This window comes from Medicago sativa, chromosome 8 (genome assembly GCF_051527215.1).
Source record: "Medicago sativa cultivar Bolivia chromosome 8, Bolivia_mono, whole genome shotgun sequence".
Classification (NCBI taxonomy): Eukaryota; Viridiplantae; Streptophyta; class Magnoliopsida; order Fabales; family Fabaceae; genus Medicago; species Medicago sativa.
Genome location: NC_140756.1, coordinates 63,433,207 through 63,451,965, shown reverse-complemented (window position 1 = coordinate 63,451,965; position 18,759 = coordinate 63,433,207). Strand labels below are relative to the sequence as shown.

The 18,759-nt window shown below is 30.3% G+C and overlaps 1 protein-coding gene across 1 annotated transcript; it reads right to left on the bottom strand.

Moving 5' to 3' along the window:
* Positions 1–4,657: 4,657 nt before the first annotated feature.
* Positions 4,658–9,079, bottom strand: LOC146900396 (Calcium-binding EF-hand family protein). The gene is made up of 5 exons (XM_085733344.1): positions 8,859–9,079; positions 8,121–8,359; positions 7,256–7,458; positions 6,456–6,630; positions 4,658–5,008 (listed from the first exon to the last, which is right to left on the bottom strand). Exons 2-5 carry the CDS (start codon positions 8,317–8,319, stop codon positions 4,902–4,904), a joined length of 684 nt encoding a protein of 227 aa, XP_085589470.1. The 5' UTR covers positions 8,320–8,359; positions 8,859–9,079; the 3' UTR covers positions 4,658–4,901.
* Positions 9,080–18,759: the final 9,680 nt, after the last annotated feature.

Below are 18,759 nucleotides of genomic sequence, written 5' to 3'. Positions count from 1 at the left end.
TGTTGCATTGCATTTCATTCAATAGCTAATAACAGTACACAAATTTACTTGATACTAGGATAATTTTGTAGCAGAAAATCTAAAATACTTCATGACATTGGTAATACATATACACACCATATAACATATAATCACAATTCCACTAGAATTGCAGAAATTTTCGTAAACTTAAGTCATAATTGATGTTAGTGGAAGTATCTATATGTGTCACTCACAATTGGTATAATTTATGCAAAATGTTTGTATATCTGTTATTACTTATTAGCGAAATGACGGACACGTAAAAAGACATGCACGTTATTGCTTTAAGGTTTGAAAGTAAAAATATTAATGTTTTTTGCTTTCAAATTATAACAAATCAAACTTACTGTGATTATCTATTTCAATGACACCAACAATATAACTAAAAAATATAATCTAAATTCTTAATTTTTTAATGACACCGACATTAGTTGTTATTATAGAAAAAATTATTTAAGAGTATAATTGAGATAATGAAAAAATAAATATAGATATACTCATCTAGTTTGTTAAACTTTTTAAATGATAAAGGAAAAAATAAGAGATATATATATATATATATATATATATATATATATATATATTCATATCGTGTTTGTTACATTTTTTTAAAATTTAAATTTATTTTTATCTATTTGTTACATATGTTAATTGTATTGAAAATTGATGGCATTTTTTGAAAGAGAAAAAATCAGCCAAAAGAGCTTAAATGTGTTATTTATATATATATATATATATATATATATAAACAAAAAATGTAAATTTATTTTTGAGAGCTTTAAAATTATGAAATGAGTAGACATTTTTATATTTTACTCCAAAAGCTTTTCTGATCTACAAGGAAAAAATGGTTTCTTTTCTCTCTCTCTCCTCTCCTTCTCAAACCCTGGCCGTCACCTCTTTATTCTTCTTCCTGTCAGAGGGTGATTTAGGGTCAATTTTGACCCAAAAATCACCCCTCCGAGTTTGTTTTTCCTTCTATCCTAATTGAATAAGTGATTTCACATATTTTCTATTTTTTTCGTTTGTTTTTGTGACGACTCTGTTTGTTTTGATTTCCCGTCTTTGTGCGGTGTGTTTTTGATTCAGGTTGAAAGATTAGCTTTGAGGAAGTGCAAATCCGATCAATGACAATGACTTTGGCGTCGTCAACGTTGCAGATCCGGAGACATGAGTATTCCGGAGACTTGAATATAGTCATATTAGTCATATTTGTAGGCATATATACTTTGTCGTTTTATGCTATTAACATGGATGCTGTGAGTTTGTTCACAAATTCATCTTTTTGTTTTTAGCGAATTTGGATTTGTATTGTATCGATGTACTCTATCAATTTGAATGAATGAATATTGTTTACTTTTGTCAAAAAAATAAATAAATTATGAATTGAGTACATATAAATTCTTTCGATTTTTGCATAAAAAAATATATAATACAAGTACTTTAGAGGGTGTATTGGATTTTTTCTATGACCGGGGTTTGAACCCCGGATCTTGCATATATTATGCATTGTTCATATCAATTGAGCTAAAAAGGATTATGAGGGATTTTAAAAGTTTTTTTTATTATGAAAAAATTTCTAGTATTCAACCAAGATTCTTGACAACTTAAAAAAAGTCTTGTGGTATTCAATCAAGACTCTTTATCACTTAAAAGAAAGTTTTGTGGTATTCAAAATCATTCAAATTTTAAAGGATTGTGTAATAAATTAAATTTTGATGGATTTTGTGGGATTTTATAATGAATTTTTAACATGAAAACATGAGTTTTCTTAGGATTGTTTTTTATTTTAAGATTTTACTATCTCTACTCTCCCCCTCAATAAATAAAAAATAAATAAAAGAGTCTCTATTGAGAATATTGTGAAAAGACTGAAATTTATAGTAAAATTTTATAGTGCAAAGAGTGTCTATTGGATTTTGTAGGATTTTATAGTGAAATTTTAACATGAACAAGTTTTTCATGAAAACATGAGAATATTGTGAAAAGAGTATGTAAAAGTTTTTCATGAAAACATGAGAATATTGTGAAAAGAGTATGTATTGAGAGATGAGAATATTGTAAAAGATAGTGTTTTATAATCATTTATTTTCAATGAGTCCTAAAAATTCATAAAATCTTATGAAATCTTATAAAATCTATAAAATAATTTCAAATCCTTTAAAATCTTATGATGTAAATTTACAGTCTTTTTTAAATCATGAAAGTTATTAAAACCATGCGAAATCTTTTAAAATTTTCAAGACTTTTTTAAACAAAAATTGTTCTTTTCTTTGTACAAATCAAAAAGAAAAAAAAAATTACATTTTACAAATCACAACTTATTAGGCATTAAAATCTCATGTCAACAAATCACAACCATAGACATGTCAAACTTGGCCCTTTTCTTTAGGGATGGCAATAGGACCCAGGCCCGATGGGTACCCGCAAAAAATACCCACAATGGGTAGGGTAAAACCCCGCTTTTATGGGTATGGGCTTGGGTCCGGGTAATTACCCGCAAATTTATATGGGTATGGGTGCGGGTAAGGGCACCATACTACCCAGCCCCGCTACCCACATATGCATATTTATTTAATATAATAAATATTTTATTTATTTTTGGTATACAATTATTTAATTTATTCAGCTATTTAAGCATAAACCTAAACCTAAAAACTAATACGTTAATCGTTTCATCCTTACCTTCATAAGCTCACGAGCTATAAATTTATGATTTAAATCAATTTGATGTTTATTTTAGCATGCACTTTTTTATATGTATTTTGAATGTTTTTATTTTAATTTTCGAGGAATATTTTGGATGTTTTTTTATTTCGCTAAATACTATGATTTCTACTATTTTACGAGTTGGTTTAAAAAAATTTGGATCATAGTTTTATTTCAATTGTGATGTTTTTTATTGTCTTTTTATAAATAAAGTGCGGGTAATGGGTACGGGTATGGGCACTTAGGTGCCCATAGGGTATGGGGAAGGGCACTAAAGTTGTTGCCCATGAGGGTATGGGCTCGGGTACGGGCATTTTTTTCAAACGCAGGTATGGGGAAGGGTACTATAGTACCCTACCCATTGCCATCCCTACTTTTCTTTCTCCATTCACTTTAAATTTAAATTTTCCATTCACTTCTTTAAATTTTAATTTTTCAAATCCAAAAACTCTAGAACCCGAGTACCTAAATTTTCACATAAATATCTTCATTCATGAGCAATGATTCGAATCCTTGAACCCAAAATTGCGAGTGTTTCATCTCTAAGGTGAAGTGTGATGAATGGGCACATGAGCATCGTTCGTCTGAAGTTGTTGAACACAAATTGTGGTATGCAAGATCATGAAATATAACATAAAAAACAACAGGGCAAGAGAAACATAACTTAAATGCTAACTGTGCAAACAAAATGTAATATAAATGACCAATTTAAGAAGAAAAAAACTTAAATACCAAACCGAAATAATGGTCAAACTCAAATAAAAAAACCACGGGAAAAATTTTGCCAAGAAAAAACTATATTTTAATCCGATAGCGATTTTTTTATGTAAAAGAAATAAAAATAAATTGACAAAACCTTGAGGCCTAACATAAGCAATGTCCAAAACATATGTTAAATAAAAAACTTAAATACCAAACCGAAATAATGGTCAAACTCAAATAAAAAAACCACGGGAAAAATTTTGCCAAGAAAAAACTATATTTTAATCCGATAGCGATTTTTTTATGTAAAAGAAATAAAAATAAATTGACAAAACCTTGAGGCCTAACATAAGCAATGTCCAAAACATATGTTAAATTTAAGTGCCACATATCTGCAGGACAAATGTGCCAAAATTGCATTTGTTGATAGAACCTGTTTCAACGAGCCACAGTTTAAATTTTGGCTTAATTAATGATTTGGTCCCTTAAGTTATTTGTTGGTTACATTTTGGTCCCATAAGTTATTAACGTTACAATTTGGTCCCTTAACTTACTTTTTGGTTTCGTTTTGGTCCCTTAACTATTAAAAGTTTCGTTTTGGTCCCTTAACTTATTTTTTGATTTCGTTTTGGTCCCTTAACTTATTTTTTGGTTTCGTTTTGGTCCCTTAACTCTTCCTCCGTCAACCACTTTGGTCCTTTACGTTAGAATGAATGTATTAGAGTTAAGAGACCAAAACAAAACCAAAAAATAAGTTAAGGGACCAAAACGAAACCAAAAAAATAAGTTAAGGGACCAAAACGAAACCAAAAAATAAGTTAAGGGACCAAAACGAAACTTTTAATAGTTAAGGGACCAAAACGAAACCAAAAAGTAACTTAAGGGACCAAATTGTAACGTTAATAACTTATGGGACCAAAATGTAACCAACAAATAACTTAAGGGACCAAAAGAGTAATTAAGCCTTAAATTTTTTCTTTCCCACAGTGTAGTGTTGATGAACAATAGACCAAGGTTCACTGGTTTAGCCAACAACTTGCAAATACAGTCAATGCCTCAACGATAGGGGCATGAGGGGCATTCACAATTAACTCTATAACAGACAAAGAATTGGATATAAGAATATCATATATAACCTATATTCCAAACAAGCTTATAGCTTTATAGTTAGATATAAGAAATATAGATAAGCTTATGGGAACTAGAGGGAGAGAGGAGAGAACAATAAAGAAACCAATACAGATATAAGGTGGCATTTAACAGGTGAGTTTGACTGTATCTTCACTTCAGCATTTGCTATTTACATCACGAATGATAATATTTCATATAAATAGAATTCAACGTGAAGCAACTTGTCCTTTATTACAAGTGAAAACTGGAATAGCCTTCTTGCTTTGGCTGAAGCACAATGCTACCGTCTCTATTAGCAGAAGATACAGCCAAAGACATTAAGATGACATCATTCAGGCCTATGCATTTTCCTCGTCCTCAAATTCATCAATTCCAACCCACCGTGTAAATGCGAAAAGAAACTCCTTAAAGTTCACCATTCCATTTTTATCCCAATCCATTTCTTCTGCATTTTGGCAAAGGATATAAAATAGTTGTTAATGAATATATACAAACTTGGGAAGAAAAAAGGGTTAAATATGTTTTTGGTCTCTATAAAATGGCGACCTTCTAAGTTTAGTCCTTACTTAATTTTAATAGCTTTTTTAATCCCTACAAAAAAAATTGACTTATAATTTTAGTCCCTGCTAAAATAAATAAAATGGCGACCTTCTAAGTTTAGTCCTTACTTAATTTTAATAGCATTTTTAATCCCTACAAAAAAAAATTGACTTATAATTTTAGTCCCTGCTAAAATAAATTTTGTTTAATTATCCTTAAACTCTTAAATTTTTTAACGATTCTTTTTATACAAGTTTAGAACACTATGAAAGGTTCATTTACTAAAATCTATAATTTTTTAACATGAAATAAATTAAATATGAATTTTTTAAAACGACAAAAGTTTAAGATATAAGTAACAAAAATATGGACGTAGAAATCAAATTTTTGCGAAATTTTTTTCGGAGGACCTTTTAATAACGTTTTTAACACGACTGTAAAAAATTGTTGAAAAACTTAAGAGTTTAAGCATAAATTAAACAAATTTGGATTGAGTAAGGACTAATATTGAGTATAGAAATTTTTTGTAGGGATTAAAAATGCTATTAAAATTAAGTAAGGACTAAACTTACAAGGTCGCAATTTTGTGGGGACCAAAAACATAATTAACCCAAGAAAAAATAAAGACAAGATTATGTCTGAGTAGTTACTATGTACTAGTTTCAACTTTCAATGGAGTTTTAGGATGAGTATGATGAAGGTTGGTTATTCCTACTTTAAACTATGTAAATAAAAAAAACAATAAAACTTGGGTCCCAATATCTATATTATTGACCTTTTTTAATGGATAGGTCTATGTTTATTGCATGAGCATGCACAATAGTAACATGTTTATTTTGTCTTCACCCTTCGGTTCTTAGAGTAAATGGGCTTTCATAATCCGGAGTTCGGCCGGGTGGTTAGTAAATTCTGACCAAGGATTGTTCCAGTCAGGGTTTAAACCCGGGTACTCCTGTTCTATTTGTCAATAATTGAAGCTCATAAACCACTTTAGTCCAATCACTTGGTTAATTTCAACTGATGCTCGTTAACATATTTCAGCAACAGAAGAATATAACAGATAATTTGACAACCTACACACAATATGAGGAATACACAATACTCACCCTACTATGTTCTGAGTTCCTTAAATGTTGCTTATACTAATGTTACGAAAAATGTAACAGTTGCTCTTTGTTTGTTATTCAATTTAGAGGCACCCAATGTTCTTGTGAAAACATATCAAAGCATATTTTTAAAACATTAGTATATGATAATGCACACTCCTAAGATGAGCATGTGTGTGTTCAAGCAAGCTTGAATGGCACTTGAGTGCATATGTGTGGAATTTAAACAAGGGAGAGACAACTGACCAAATCTTTTCATGGCTATTCTTCCAGAAGAACGTTCCCCGGATGTAGTTTCATTTATAGCTTGGACCATTTCATTTTTGCTGACATACCCGTCCTTATTCTTGTCTAAGAATACAAATGTATCAACCAATGTCTCAAATGTGGCCTCCAGATTTGGCATGCCAATTCGTGATTTCTAGACAAGTCATAGAGAACAATTTGAAAGGATAGAGAAAATGGCTTATAAATTATCAACGAAAACAGGAAGACATGTATGAGATATGTTTTCCTTCCTACTACATTGCATTGCTTCAGAGTTCAAACTTCAAAGCTTGCATGACAGCTTAAAATTTCAAAATTATAGGTTTTACTAAAAAAATGCATGATTAGAAAAGTAAAGCCATAACAGAAAAACTTCTTAACAAATAAAACTGCAATGCTCATAATGTCCAAACATCTCCTGAATTAAATATGTAATTTTCTAAATAAAATGCAAAAGGACAAAAATAGTATGGATTTAAAGGATATGCATTGTCATCGCAAAATAATTTACACTGACATCAATAAAAATCCACTATTTTCCCACATCATCCCACTTTTATAACTGCATTTTTAAATTAATGGTATGACATGAAAAAATGGAGGACTCTCATTGGCTGTCAGTGTAAAACTAATTTACACCGACATTTTAGGCCCATTAAACTCAAATAATATTCCATTCTCTGAAGTTAAATGTATAATAACCCGAAATAATTCAAACATCAACCAGAGGTCAGAATGCACAAGACATGATATGCTTTTGAAAACAACTTATAGGATACTGCATGAAGTGCTGCAGGGTCATCTTTGAGAAGGTAGACAAGACAAAGAAGTACAATGAACTCATTGAACTTCATTCCCAAATCATCATTAAAATCACATGCTTCAAAAAGATCATTGATCTCTTCCTCAGAAAAAGAAATTTCCAGCTTACTGAAACACTTCTTCAACTCTTCATGATCTATTGCCCCATTAGAATCTTCATCTGCGGCAAAAGAAATAAAAATACATCTCTTACCAATTACAATAAACATATATACGACAATTTGGCCATGCATGTGCCGGTGACAAACATAGGTTAATGATTTTTTTCCACTGTTGAAGCCTTTGAATGAGCTTGATAATTGCAGTTACAATCACATAAAAAAAAAATGGAATAAAATCAAATTGAATTCTAATATATATTTCAACTCCGAATAGCCGCAGTGTTTCATGATCTAGGCATAATAAAAATGACTTAATTTAGCTTATTTACTGACATAAGCACTTGTTTGGGACATTGATTGAGAGAGCTTATGGAAACAACTTACGACATGTCCAAAAGCTGGTTTTCAGTTTATTTCCATAAACTCTCTAGGATAGCTTATGAAAACAACTTATAGCTTTTGCGAAAATAGTTTGACTTTATTTTACCTTCTGTTAAAGAAATAGCTTATATATAAGCACTTACATCACATGGTAAGTGTTTATGCTATAAACGCTTAATTAAGTTGTTTACTCAAACATGGCTAAATTCAGCCACTTCTTGCTTTTACTTTGGCACGACCCTAGCCTAGTGTATAAATTCAGGCCAATAAACTATATTTATATCAGACTTATGTTAGAAGATATATTAAAACAAAGTACCAATTTGAAGTAGAAACCTACCAAACTGCTCAAAGATGGCCCTGCATTTTCTGAAGCTCTCGTCAATTTTTGGGAATTTTAGGATTATAGTGTTGAATGATTTCATGGAACATCCTTGACATTCCCTCCGTTGCATTGCTTCAACCATTTTAGCCTCAAGCTTGGTTTCTGCTACCCAAAACTTTTTGGGTGATTCACCCTTTCCCATTGCACCTCCCATCGCCAATCAATCAAGCAAAGTGCGTCTTAGAAACGTTATCCTAGTACCTCGTAAGCAACAATTGATTTTCAAATATTTTGCTAATTACATAAGACCTATGATCTATCTTGGATTGACGGTGAGTTTGACAGAATCAGATTTCGACAAAAGCTACACTTGTGAGGTTCAACAAAATCCACTGCCAGTGTAATTTTCTGAAACTCAGAGTCTATCCAAACATGCACTAAGTGTAGCTTTTGGCAAAATGAGGATGGTACAGCGCAATTTCTGCCAAATTCAAGGACAATCCAAATATACACAAGACCTACTTTATGTCAGAATTACATGCAAATAAATAAATAAATCAAATTATAATGTTAATTATATTCAATAAAAATAAATTCAACACACTAATGATTGAGAATCTAATTCCACGAAAGATTACAAGAAATGGTTTTAACAAAAAGAACATGTAAAATCCGTTGAGCAAAGAATGAATAATATAATTAAATAAATAAATAAATAAAAATGAAATGGAAGAAAGAAAATAAAGAGAGTACCTAAAGTTGGTAGGAGAGAAATTAGTGAAGAGTGGAGATCGAAAGAAGGTAGAACTCAAAAGTTATTTGTGAGTGTTGAAGATATCATCGTAGTAATTAGGAGGTGGTGATGTGATGATGGTGTTTTAGTTTTGGAAGAAAGGAAAAGTGATGTTTAGTTTAGTGTTAATCAATCAACTATGTTTGGGTCTTGATCTCTGTCAGACTATGTTTGCGCTGCTCCCACCACGTATACTCTTTATTCTCTATTTATGCGCATCTAATATGTTTCTTAATTAAAAAAAATCATTTTCATTCATAAGGATCTATTTCAGATCTTCATAAATTTTGAATAAGTAAAGATAGATGCAATTGTAGAAAAGATAATTCTCATTTTAGAAACTTCGGTTGAGCTTAATATAACCTTGTAAAATTCGGTTTGTAAAATGAAGATTATCCCACTAACACATTGTCAGATATTCTCATATGTTTTTTTTTACAAACAAAAACTCATATTATTTTATTTCTCATGATAGAGTCAATACAAGATGGAATCAAATCAAACACTTAGTGACGAGCATGCATTCGTGACACCTTTGCTAAGCTATGGACGACAAAATTTGCTTGCCTCCTAACAAAACTTATCTTAAAGTTTGGAGATTAAGATAGTAGCGTCTCATATGTTTTAAACTAATCCATAACTTACTATTTTTTCCCTTAAATTTTGATGGAGTAGATGTAACCGTAGAAAAGATAATTGGTATATATGTTTCAAATTCCATCTTAATTGAGTCAAAAGAAAAATCCAACTTAATTTGAGAAAGGAAAAAGTTTACAAATCGTAAAAGAGATAATGGCCATATGTTTTCAAAGATATACTCTATGTAAGGTCACTATATCAAAAAAAAAAAAGTTTACCAAAAAAACTGATCAGACATTTCTTAATTCTTTTTTGATAATAATAGATATTAAACTTTGACATATGTGACCAAATTATTTTTAGTGAAAAATGTTAGTGGTTAATTATTATATTAATATTTTTTTTTGAAGAAAGTTATTATATTAATATTTATATTTATTCTTTTGTTCAAGTTTCAATTTAGGTTCTACAACTTCTTTAACCCTCAACTCTAGTTAGTTGAACTATCCAACTCTCCCACTTATGTGACCAACTAAAGGATGAATATTATAATTAGATATATATAACTTTGACATATCTCACCACGTAAGATATGAATGATTAAAATAAATTATTTAAGTGCATGATAGTGATTGATTAAGAGATGAATATAAACAAAATTATTAAATGTAAATGATTCAAAGATAGACGGCTCTAATTTGTGACCACCTTGACCTAGAAATTATGTTTTCTAATTCTTTTCGTCTTTTAGCTTGCAACACCAACCTATCTTCACTTAGAAAAATTTATTTTGCCCTTTTACTTTGTTCTTTACCAATCCATTTTTTAAAGTAAATATTACAATATATGTAGTTTATTCATATAAAATTACTGTAATAATTTATAGTCTTTCTTATATTATAATTGTAGCATGTAAGTGGTTTATTTGCTTTTTGTAACATTGGATTTTTTTGCTTACATGTTGATTTTAAGGTTAAATCCTCTTCTGTTATGTTGTGCTCCTACTTCCATATGGTTGTTATAAGATGCCAAATTATAGATTCTTCCAGATGATGTTTTGTCTGTTCAATTAACCGTTACTATGGAAATACACAGAAAGAACAGCTAGGAACAAACATGCAAAAAAAAAAAAAAAATGCATAACAATGTAGTACTACATAACAATCTCAATTATTTGTAAAAAAAAAATCTCAATTAAATAAAAGCATTATATAACAATCTAACTATCCTGCAAAATTAGTATGTTGAGATGTAGATATCTTATGTCATATTTAAAAACAAAAATGTTACATATTTAAATTAAAAAAAGTAGTAAATAATGATATTATGTTTCTTAACATATGTGCAACTACATACTATAGTGTCATTTAGGGTGATGACTTTCGCTCCAAAGTCACCCAATCCTAATCCGTCACAACTTTGACCCGATATAAAATACTTGGAGCTAGTGGCCTCGTTAATGGCTTCTATATATTGTTAAGTATTCTTATAGGACTTGTGTTTGAATCTTACTATTCATGAAGATAACTCCCAAACTAGTGGCAATTACGTGGTTGCCTCCTCACCAGAATTACCTCGCAGAAACGTGGTATTCCTTGCCAAACTGAATGTGATATGCGTAGCAGAGCCATTGATGATTAGACACACACCTTTCTTGAGTGTCCACACTCCATTAATTGTTGGAAGAAATTGAACTTCTGGAGTACAATCGAGCATCACATACCTGCAGAAAACAATTTTTCTGCTATCATTTTCTCTATATTTTTAGGTCTCGATAATGTACTAAACTTTGCTTTTCAGCCATCCTATAGAGCATATGCATGATCTGGTATAGCTGCGATGCTTATCTTTGGGACCAAAAGCAAATCAATGTTTCTGCCACTTGCAACATTGCTTTGGACACCTTCCGTGACTATTATATGGTATAACCGTGCTCTTGAAGGACTTCCTGAACCCCCGAATACTTTATCTTGGAGAGTCCAAGCAATGGATGATGGTTGTAGTCTTGTAGAGCTTATGTATTTCGGTCTAACTCCACTACCTTTTATTCTCCTCTTATGATTGATACTATTATCTTGGATGAAATGAGTTACCTTTTGCATAAAAAAATAAACAAAAGGAAGAGTTGAATATGTTATTTGTCCCTAGGTTTTTTGTTAGTGTTATGTTTGTGACCCTATAATTTTTTATGTACGCGTAGTTACCTTTTGAGAGCGCCAACAAGCTTTAGGCATGGACGAAAAGTGTTTCATATAGGCTCTCCTTTTTTATTTGAACGTACCCTCCCTAACATTTAGGTGTTTTTTAGGAGTTAGGAGGATAGGGTTTTAAAGGGAAAATGAGGATAATATTCACCACTCTACATGTATGAAGGTTTAGTTTTCTTAGATTCAAATCCTCCAATTTGGGATAACTCCAAAATTAAATCGAGGGATGACTTTGGAGGCCTTAGAAAAATTCTCCAAATTCTTTACCTATTTGGCTATTTTATAATACTTTCAAAAAAAAAGTTATAGTAAGTCTATATTTGGTTAATTATGTTTTGTATATCTTTCTCTAAACTTCGGATTATCAAGATCCTTTCTCTTAAAAATCAAAGAGTTAAGACAAAAAAAAAAATAACATATTTGACTATGACATGCATTTAATGTAAGGATAAAACTTTTTACAATATGTGCTTACTATTTAAATTCTTTTGATTGACTTTTGTTCCAATAGTATTTTAATATCAACGATGGTGGAGTGTAATGAATTAAGATAGGTTCAATAGAATATAATAAACCCAAGTTAAATTAGATATTTAGGCGATGAGTCATGTTTTCTAGAAGGATCTAGAGAGATTCTTTGTGAGAGAATATAATAAACATATGAGTAACGTCTCATATGTTTTTTTTTACAAACAAAAACTCATATTATTTTATTTCTCATGATAGAGTCAATACAAGATGGAATCAAATCAAACACTTAGTGACGAGCATGCATTCGTGACACCTTTGCTAAGCTATGGACGACAAAATTTGCTTGCCTCCTAACAAAACTTATCTTAAAGTTTGGAGATTAAGATAGTAGCGTCTCATATGTTTTAAACTAATCCATAACTTACTATTTTTTCCCTTAAATTTTGATGGAGTAGATGTAACCGTAGAAAAGATAATTGGTATATATGTTTCAAATTCCATCTTAATTGAGTCAAAAGAAAAATCCAACTTAATTTGAGAAAGGAAAAAGTTTACAAATCGTAAAAGAGATAATGGCCATATGTTTTCAAAGATATACTCTATGTAAGGTCACTATATCAAAAAAAAAAAGTTTACCAAAAAAACTGATCAGACATTTCTTAATTCTTTTTTGATAATAATAGATATTAAACTTTGACATATGTGACCAAATTATTTTTAGTGAAAAATGTTAGTGGTTAATTATTATATTAATATTTTCTTTTGAAGAAAGTTATTATATTAATATTTATATTTATTCTTTTGTTCAAGTTTCAATTTAGGTTCTACAACTTCTTTAACCCTCAACTCTAGTTAGTTGAACTATCCAACTCTCCCACTTATGTGACCAACTAAAGGATGAATATTATAATTAGATATATATAACTTTGACATATCTCACCACGTAAGATATGAATGATTAAAATAAATTATTTAAGTGCATGATAGTGATTGATTAAGAGATGAATATAAACAAAATTATTAAATGTAAATGATTCAAAGATAGACGGCTCTAATTTGTGACCACCTTGACCTAGAAAATATGTTTTCTAATTCTTTTCGTCTTTTAGCTTGCAACACCAACCTATCTTCACTTAGAAAAATATGTTTGTGCCTTCTTTTACGTTTTTTGGTTGACAACACCGGCCTATGAAAAAATTACAACATTGGAGGTTGAAAACTCTTAATTCCACAATATGGATTTCATTCATACAAGCTGTTAGGATAAAAAGTTTTCACATTGTCAATCAATCATAGCCGTTAGACCACTAGAAATGTTTAATTTTTATCCAAATCACTTATGAAGTTAAACACACAATTAGTTGTGATGTATAAATAGGATAAAACTTTTTACATTATCAATGAAAAAAGTTAAAATCCTTTGAAAATCATATTATTTAAAGATTTTATCAATTGCTTGTATATTTTATATTTGTTTTTCTTTTAGAGGTGTATAAATACACACACAAACAAAATTATTTCATTTTTCCTTCAAAATATAAAAGAAACATAACAAAAATATTTTTATAATATATATCAAATAATGATAAAATCATTAGATAATATTTTTTATAAACTATGAAGGGTGAGACCTACATTACTCCTTGATGAATTGTGGGTAATTTACCCCTTAATGACAAGTAGGATTCGATTCTGGAACGAAAGAGATGAACATCACATGTTGAATGAAGAAGAAGAAGAAGTTTGATGTTCTTGAAATAAAAATGGTAACTGATTGTAAGGAAAAAAAAACTATACACGTGAAGTTTGATATGTATTAATTTAGTATGTATTTAGCATTTGAATCAAATAAAATTGGTGGAATTTTAGTTTTACTTTGGAGCTGTTTTACTACAAAGTGTTAGTTTTTATTTTGAGGATCAAATAATGAAAAAGGAAGAATCTAGTAGAATTAAGAGCAATGATCAAAAGTGCAAGGATAGAAGAGCAAAAACAAGGTGTGTGCATGGGGAAGCACGATCCGTGTGCATAAGTAAATTTTTGACAGAAAGTAGCACACGATCCGTGTGTAGACGACAATTTTGGCTCGACATAGGCAAAAAGTAGCGCACAACCCATGCACCCTGGGACCTGGTTTGTGCACCATCATACGAAGCAGAATTTCAAAGCTCATCAGCAAGTATGATTTGTGCGTTGAGGCACACGACCCGTGTGACTTGTGAAGAACCAAAATGACTCTTACAAACCTTTGCAATTATCTGGTTTATAGCCTGTAGCTCAAATTTAATGTCTTGTCTATGATTCTAGGCCAGAAATAGACCTCATTTCTGATGCAAAAGACATCACTTCATACTTGTAATCTTACTCCAACATTAAAATCAAGTTCCTGCATTTTTCTTAAGCTTTTATTCTTTATTTACATTTCTTTACTTTCTTGTCTTTTATTTAATGTTTTTTATGTTTCCAGCAATCAGTATGTAGAAAAATTCTAGCAAAACCCTCCCTGTAGAAAAATTATGGCAAAACCCTTTTTAATGTGGAGTCAATAAGATTTCAATTGGACTTGCCACGTCATCACCAAGACTCCACCTCATCAATTTTAACATAAGGAACAAAAAGAAGGACAAAAGTGTCAAACACTCAACAATTTATTCACTAAAAAAAAATATTAATTTGTTTTTTTGTTGCAAAAAAATAAATAAATGTTAAATCAATAGTATATATATAAAGTAAGGTTTTTTATGCCACATGTCACTTCCACATTCATTCTCAATATTTTTATTATTTTTTCTATTTTATTTAACATAAATATCTCAACAAACTTTTGATCTTATGCACTCAGTATTTTTTATCTCAACAAACTACACATCAATCAATCAATCAATCAATAGTATATATATAAAGTAAGGTTTTTTATGTCACATGTCACTTCCACATTCATTCTCAATATTTTTATTATTTTTTCTATTTTATTTAACATAAATATCTCAACAAACTTTTGATCTTATGCACTCAGTATTTTTTATCTCAACAAACTACACATCAATCAATCAATCAATCAAACAATAGTATATATATAAAGTAAGGTTTTTTATGCCACATGTAACGCCCTCCTTTTATTTAATTATTTTTATTAAGTTAGAATCTATTTATGTGATTTATTTATATATATGAGATGTTAGTATTTTATTATGTGGCATTATTCTATTATTTATTAGAATATGAGAATTATTAGTGTAAGTAGAATTGGAGGTTAGAATAGAAATAAGAATAAGTTATTGGGCCTAAATAGATTTAGGAAGAGTGATTAGTATTATATATAAGGAAGCTTAGGTTAGAAAGAGTTTTTACGTTAAACCGCTTTTTGGAGAAAGAGAAGAAAGAGGAGAACTCAGAGAGAGAGAACCCTAGGAACGAAGAACGCTGCTTTTGATTTCAGAAAAACAATCTAAGGTAAGGGTGAGACTATCTTTCACTAATATTAAGTCTGTGATTCATTAGATTGCATCTAACATGATTTAGGATGAATTTGTGAGATTTTAAGAATTAGGGTTTAAGTGGAGAATTGATGATTAGATGATGGAAAACCATTGAATTGATGTAAGGAGGGAGTTTTATTTAGTATAAGGGTTGTATGTACATATGGCTAGTGATGGGTCTATGTTCTTTTCCTTGTTTTCTTATCTTTAATGAATAACTCATGCTTTGATGATGTTAAATTCATGATTTAATTGCTGTTAATTTAGGTTTTGAGTTTTTATAATAAAATGCGTAAAAATCATGAATTGAATTTCTGTGTATATGTCTTTCGCACTAGTTCCATGTATATGCCCTTGTTCTTTGTTTATATCCTTCGATTTACTGTATGAGCACTATTTATATGATTATACTTGCCAGCTCCGTTTCGGTACTAGAGACTATGTTTTGTATATATAGACACACATGCGGCTTTAAATTGTGAAATCCTTAGTTTAGGTGCAGCTAATAATTAAATGATTTTAATTACAATACCTTTAGTTATGAAGCTAAATGAATGGTGACGTGATGCTACTTGTTCCAATTCCTTTTCGATTCCATTTCATATTATTTTCGTTTACTTGCTGCTGCTATATTATTAAGTTCCAATATATTGCTATTGTCGTTCATGTGAACTTGCTGATACAATGTTCAATTCCAATTGAGATGTACACATAACTTGTTTTGTTTTGTCAATTTTAATTGCCATGAAAATAGCACTATTAGTTATTGTTTTTAATTGAGATATGATTGTCAACGTAGTCAAATATTTGATAGAGATTAATATTTGATTGAGATATAAGCACTAAGAAAAGTAACTATTGTTACTAGTACTAGTATCATGTACCTATCTTCTTTTAAGTCGTGTAAACTATTTCTCTTTAAATTAATAATAATGATGAGTAATTTAACGACGTGCAATTGATAAATTATTTGACTAAGTGTAATTAATGTATTATTTGAAGATGTGTGATTTAAAGATGTATTACATAAAGATGTGTGATTTAAAGATGTGTTATATAAAGATGTTAAGACGTTAAGATGATAAGAGTTGTTAAGTCGTCGAGTCGTCGAGTCGTTATGAAGTCGTCAAGTTGTTAAGATGTCATAGATGTTCATGAAGTGTCTAAGACGTAAGATGTTGAGTCCATGCATACTCATTTAAAGATGAGGGCTCATGCCCTGGAGCTTTTGCTCAACCACGACGATGGAGCTTTTGCTCAACCACGACGATGGAGCTTTTGCTCAACCACGACGATGAGGGCTTATGCCCTAAAATGGTACCACATGCATTTGCATTTCATGATGATTCAAGATGGTTTAAGACGTTAAGAGTTGCGTAGTCGAGTTTAGATGCATTGTCAAGTCAAGTTGTTAAGTTGTGATGTTTTAACGAATTACTTTGTGATGTCTTTTAGTATGATGATATGTGACAATGACTGTGACTGCTATATGATGATATTTTGCTCAGATAAATGATGATGTTTATGTGTTTAATTATAGTTGTTAAATTATAAGATGTCTATGTTGTTAAATGTAATTTATGATTTATGAGCTTAATATTATTGTTTGAGAAATCTCACCCCTTCTGCGTATATGTTGCCTCGACCGTGGGTAATGTGCAGGTAATAAAGACTAGCTGTGTTCGTGAGTAGACTCCTCACATTGTGTCTAGGTGCTCTGATACGTAATGGGATGGGGATTGCTTTTACTTCTATTCCTTACGTGTCATTTTATGAACTTTTTATGAATAAGTATTGAACCAACCTTATGAGATTTTGATGAGGCCTGCGTGCCAAGACTATTTCTATTGTTAAACTAAATCCGCTGCGAAGTTTTTAAATGTTATGTTGATGAATTTTTGAAGGATAAATTATTATCTATTTTGTTAAGATTTTATGATAAAGAGATGTAGCATTCCGTTTATGTGAATTACTCTGATAATTTATTATGAAATTTTTACGTTGGGAAAACGGGGTGTTATAATTGGTATCAGAGCAGGTCGGTCCATCCGGCCAAATAGATGAGTCGTTGTGTCGTGTCGTCATGTTTTCTAGTTAGTAGTTATGTTTTATTATGTGATCATGTTTAACTGACTAACTATGATGTAGTTTTGTGTTTTGTTTGATGAAGCAATAACTAAATTTTTTTTCTCTTGTGCTTTGAATTTCGAGGACGAAATTCTTTTAAGTTGGGGAGAGTTGTAACGCCCTCCTTTTATTTAATTATTTTTATTAAGTTAGAATCTATTTATGTGATTTATTTATATATATGAGATGTTAGTATTTTATTATGTGGCATTATTCTATTATTTATTAGAATATGAGAATTATTAGTGTAAGTAGAATTGGAGGTTAGAATAGAAATAAGAATAAGTTATTGGGCCTAAATAGATTTAGGAAGAGTGATTAGTATTATATATAAGGAAGCTTAGGTTAGAAAGAGTTTTTACGTTAAACCGCTTTTTGGAGAAAGAGAAGAAAGAGGAGAACTCAGAGAGAGAGAACCCTAGGAACGAAGAACGCTGCTTTTGATTTCAGAAAAACAATCTAAGGTAAGGGTGAGACTATCTTTCACTAATATTAAGTCTGTGATTCATTAGATTGCATCTAACATGATTTAGGATGAATTTGTGAGATTTTAAGAATTAGGGTTTAAGTGGAGAATTGATGATTAGATGATGGAAAACCATTGAATTGATGTAAGGAGGGAGTTTTATTTACTATAAGGGTTGTATGTACATATGGCTAGTGATGGGTCTATGTTCTTTTCCTTGTTTTCTTATCTTTAATGAATAACTCATGCTTTGATGATGTTAAATTCATGATTTAATTGCTGTTAATTTAGGTTTTGAGTTTTTATAATAAAATGCGTAAAAATCATGAATTGAATTTCTGTGTATATGTCTTTCGCACTAGTTCCATGTATATGCCCTTGTTCTTTGTTTATATCCTTCGATTTACTGTATGAGCACTATTTATATGATTATACTTGCCAGCTCCGTTTCGGTACTAGAGACTATGTTTTGTATATATAGACACACATGCGGCTTTAAATTGTGAAATCCTTAGTTTAGGTGCAGCTAATA